A 5,072-nucleotide genomic window follows, 5' to 3' on the forward strand; every position below is an offset into this window, starting at 1 on the left:
CACAACTCCAGAGGAAAAACTGGACGTTTTAATGCAAAACATTTTATTTATTCTTATCAATTCTGAGGTTTTCACTGTTGATTGGCTCTGGGTAACTGTTACTGACATTTCACAACATTTACAAACCAATCAATCAATCAATCAATCAATCAATCAATCAAGAAAATAATCAGCAGACGTTACTTCCTGCTTCTACTCCACCTACCTCCAGAGGAAAAAATGTACATTTAATACATTAATCTGACACTTTACCAATTAAGAGTTTTACATACAAAACATATGAAGAGCTTATAAAATTTGATGCTTTGTTAGAAATGAAACGGTTTGGTTGGAAACTTTTGATCATCGTTTCAGTCGTTTTAATGCAAAACATTTTATTTATTCGGAATAATTCTGACATTTTCACTGTTGATTGCACAAAACGAATGCTGTGGAGGTTTCATGTTGGGCTCTGTGTAACTGTGACGACATGTCTCAACATTTACAAACCAGTCATTCAATCAATCAATCAATTAATTAATCAAGAAAATAATCAGCAGAAGTTAAAACCAGCTCCACCCAAACCAACTACAACAGTAAGTATTCTGATCCATTATTTAATATATGACAGTCACAGAGGACATGATTCTACCTTTAATGCTAAGTACATTTTCCTGATTACACTCAGATAGTTTTACTAAAGAGACAGTTTCCATGCAGGACTTTTATTTTGACAGTGTGGTATTAGTACCTGTGCTTAATGAAATGATGTGAACGTTGATCATTGACCCAGATCTATAAATAACTTTGTCTTATTATGAAGAATAAATAAAGCGACACAGAGTTCGAATTCACGTGGTTTATAGACCAGCTGTCCCTTTTTATTTTACAGCATGTGAAGATGATAATGATGATGAAGAGTTCCGGTTTAAACTGAACAATAATAATAATAATAATGATAATAATCATGATAATAATAATAATCAGTCTGTATTAATGCTTTTAGTCTGGTTTTCATTTATTTCAGTTTCTGAGGTTGCAGCAGAACTCTTCATGTTTCCCACAGAGCTCCATAAAGTCATTTTAAAAAGCTTCACTATGAACATTTTGATTCTTCATTATAAATATAAACAGATACAATCAAGATACATTAAACAAATACAGTAGATTTGATTATATTAATAATACTGACCTTCCTTTTTATACAAAGTTCTGTCATAAAATAAAAACATGTACATCAAATATACATTCTTACACTGGACAGTGCACTGCAAAAAAAACCAACAACCATTTTTAACAAGTCATCTGTTCTCATGTTCAGTCTGAAAATCTTTGGTTTGAGATTTTACAGATTTTTAATATAAATATTCTAAAAAAATGCAGAAAAATCTGATTTGATTTGGAATAAAATGTTTTTTTAATCATCATTTGTTTCCAGAAAAACAGTTTTTATGAGTCACGAGGAGTTTGAATGGCTTGTAAAGATCAGTATGTTTGTGTATAAAAAATAATAATGAACCTCCTTTAATGACTTGCAGCTACAGAGTCATTCTCAGTTCGGGCAGGAGCATTTGCACTCTGATATAATGGGGTACTGAACAGGTATCCAGGCGCATTTCAGACCCCCCTTTTTCTGCAGGCAGCGCCATCGCAGGATCGTAAAATGAGTCGATTTGGCAGGTTTGCAGACCATCCCTTCAGGGACCGAACAAGACCGCTTATTGTAGCAGCTCCCCACCTTCACGTAGCGCGGCCAGAATCTGCTGCCCAGGTCGTTCCATGCGTAAACAACCGGGCAGAAGGCGTATGACCACAGCCACAGTTGCAGCCTTCTCCGGAGTTTTTTGCTCGGCTTCTGCTTCTTGCCGTGCTGGACTTCGAACTCCATGGCCCGGATCTCTTTGGGCATCGCTCCGGAGAGCTTCTGCCGCATCTCCGCGTCGCTCACATCCTCGTTCCCCGCGTATTTGTCCTCCGGCGGGGAGACGGACATGAAGTGCGGGTCGAAGTGGCTGCCCAGGACGCTCCTGAGCTCCGTCTCGTTCAGGTCCTTCTCCTTAGGGTCCAGCACTGGATCCGGGTCCTCCTTTAGGTCCAATACGGGTAGAGTGTCGCTGGGAATGGGGCGGATGAGATAGTAGTGTTGGCACATGCCCTCCTCTATCCTGAAGCCCAGAGAGAGTACGAGCATAAACACAGCCAAGAAATAACAGGAGTTATCCATCTCCTCTGTGCACAAGTTCCCGGGCTCGATTAGTCAGAATATTGAGAAATAATCCTTCACAAAGAAGAGAAAGGCGCTCCGGGTTCCCCTCGGATTGTCTGAAGGGACAGTATCCAAGTCTGAGCTGAGAGCGCGCAGCAGACGCACCGCTCGCACCGGGAGACTAACCGCGGCGCGACGCGCTCCAAAACTTCTCAGCAACTTTCAGACTGCAGCTGGCAGGTCGGACAGTGAGAGAGAGAGAGAGAGGGAGAGAGGTAGCAGGAGAGGGATTTCCCCGCGTAACTTCACAGTCCATGACCCAGACTCAGCCCCGAGCCTCCCCGGTCAGCAGGTCCCGGTGAGACAGCTCAGCGCCCCGCAGGTCGCTGCTCTCAGTCCGCATGTTGGCGCACCGGCTCCTGCTGCCTCTGGTCCTCCTGCAGCCAAACTGAAGGCGCCTCTGACTGCACCCAAATATCCAACAGGGCGGTGATGTAATCCCTCTCTCTCTCTGATGAGAGACCAACCCGAAAACTCCCTCCCATCCCGCCAAAACACACACACCCGCAGTTTACGCACAAGCATGAATACACAATACGATTAATAAGTTTAAATATATTTGGCACGTAAATATTAATATCAGTGATATTAATAAAAGTCAAGGTGATGTAAAATACTCATCAACTATATAATATGACTGAGAAGTATAATCAGTAACCATAAGAATACATGTTTGACTTTTGTTGAACTACTCCTTTAATCTGCAAAGTAACCACTCATTACAGCATCAATGAATGAGAGTAAAATGGAGGCAATACTCTGAACTGTAGAAGCAATAATATGAATAGAGCATAAATTGTTAATACTCAGGTAAAGTACAAGTACTTGAGTAAATGTACTTAGTCAATTCCCACCACATCACAAACAGCAGGCTGAATATAAACAGTGTGGCTGTGTGCTGCAGTGCTGGTTGCATTAGTGGTGAGGACTGGTGCAGTATTGGTGTAGTTGTTGTGATGTGTGTTGCAGAGGGTGCAGTGTTGGTACTGTGGGCAGTGTTTGCTGTAGCATTGGTGTTACATATGGAGCTGGTTGCAATGATACTGATGGTTGCAGGGGTTTGGTTTGTTGTGCCAATGGATGCGATGGTGGTGTGTGTTGCAGTTTGCTGTGATGGTTGCAGTAAACTTGTGTTGCAGTGGTGGTGTGTGTTGTAGTGTGTGCTGCAGTGGTTACGGTGGTGGTGTGTGTTGCAGTGTGTATTGCAGTGGTTGTGTGTGTGTTGCAGTGGTTGCGGTGGTGGTGTGTGCTGCAGTGGTTACGGTGATGGTGTGTGTTGCAGTGTGTGTTGCAGTGGTTGTGTGTGTTGCAGTGGTTGCAGTGGTGGTGTGTGTTGCAGTGTTGGTGTGTGTTGCAGTGGTTGCGGTGGTGGTGTGTGTTGCAGTGTGTTGCAGTGGTTGAGGTGGTGGTGTGTGTTTAAGTGGTTGGTTGGTGGTGTGTGTTGCAGTGGTTGAGGCAGTGGTTGAGGTGGTGGTGTGTGTTGCAATGGTTGAGGTGATGGTGTGTGTTGCAGTGTGTGTTACAGTGTGTGTTGCAGTGTGTGTTGCGGTGTGTGTTGCGGTGTGTGTTGCGGTGGTTGAGGTGATGGTGTGTGTTGCAGTGTGTGTTGCAGTGTGTGTTGCGGTGTGTGTTGCGGTGTGTGTTGCAGTGTGCGTTATGGTGTGTGTTGCAGTGGTTGAGGTGATGGTGTGTGTTGCGGTGTGTGTTGCAGTGTGTGTTGCAGTGTGTGTTGCGGTGTGTGTTGCGGTTTGTGTTATGGTGTGTGTTGCAGTGGTTGAGGTGATGGTGTGTGTTGCGGTGTGTGTTATGGTGTGTGTTGCGGTGTGTGTTGCGGTGTGTGTTATGGTGTGTGTTGCGGTGGTTGAGGTGATGGTGTGTGTTATGGTGTGTGTTGCGGTGTGTGTTGGAGTGGTTGAGGTGATGGTGTGTGTTGCGGTGTGTGTTGCGGTGTGTGTTGCGGTGTGTGTTGCGGTGTGTGTTGCGGTGGTTGCAGTGTTGTGTCAGTGAGCTCCGGTGCAGCAGCTGAGGTGCAGACAAACTGCCAGAGGAGTTTTTACGAGTCGTCGTGGAGCCAGACTCGTGTTTATTTTACGACTGTCTCGGCTTGATGCTCAGTCTGTGTTTAGACCAACACTCTCTGCACCTCCGGCTTTTCACCATCAAACTTTTGTTTTATGTCTTTTCATAACGTTTGGCTCAACAGCAGCTTCCACCTAAATCTGATCTGTTCTGCCCTCAGCTGGAAGAAGAGGTGACAAACCACAGACAGATCCTTCAGTACACACCCACCTCAGACAGTTCATCTTCAAACTTCTTTTTCAGCCTCAAAATGTGGAAACTCAGCCACAGGGAGGGATATAAAACACATCAAATCAGATGCCTCAGAATATAAATCAGACTGAAGCTTAAACCATCCGCTGTTTTCTCTATAGTGGAAAGATCTGTTTTATTTCCACATGCTGACACTCGCCTCAGGTTCAGTCCTGAAACTGCATTAACTGAAGCTTGAATTAAACAAAATTAACTCAGGCTGATTATTTGCGGTTTTCAGAGAGAACACGAGGCTCGTTTAAAGGGTCTGTTTTTGCTTTGTAGTCACACTAACTCCAGCAGCCAATAAAAGAAGCAGAGAAAGATTCTTAAATGGTCACAATTCATTCAATTAGTGAGTAAAGCCGCTGCTCGGACCGGACTCCTACAGCCAGGAGGCAAAAACCGTTGGAATGTTTACTTATGTTGTAAAGGTTGAATTATGAGGCTGATAAAAAAACAACTCTTGTCTAAGACGCTAATGCAAAAAACGCCGGGCCGAGATAAAGGGCCGACT

General features: G+C 44.0%; 1 protein-coding gene across 1 annotated transcript; it reads right to left on the reverse strand.

The window, feature by feature from the left end:
- Positions 1-823: 823 nt before the first annotated feature.
- On the reverse strand, positions 824-3,555 carry nog3 (noggin 3). The gene has a single exon (XM_023418862.2). The coding sequence runs from the start codon at positions 2,201-2,203 to the stop codon at positions 1,532-1,534; it is 672 nt and encodes a 223-aa protein (XP_023274630.1). The 5' UTR covers positions 2,204-3,555; the 3' UTR covers positions 824-1,531.
- Between the last annotated feature and the right edge of the window lie 1,517 nt (positions 3,556-5,072).

Source organism: Seriola lalandi, unplaced genomic scaffold (assembly GCF_002814215.2).
Source record: "Seriola lalandi dorsalis isolate HSWRI2012SDOR001 ecotype SW California unplaced genomic scaffold, Sedor1 jcf7180002054585, whole genome shotgun sequence".
Taxonomy (NCBI): Eukaryota; Metazoa; Chordata; class Actinopteri; order Carangiformes; family Carangidae; genus Seriola; species Seriola lalandi.

Bases quoted from the DNA above. Each gene is read 5' to 3' on its own strand.
- nog3 (XM_023418862.2), bottom strand. From the start codon at position 2,203: ATGGATAACTCCTGTTATTTCTTGGCTGTGTTTATGCTCGTACTCTCT.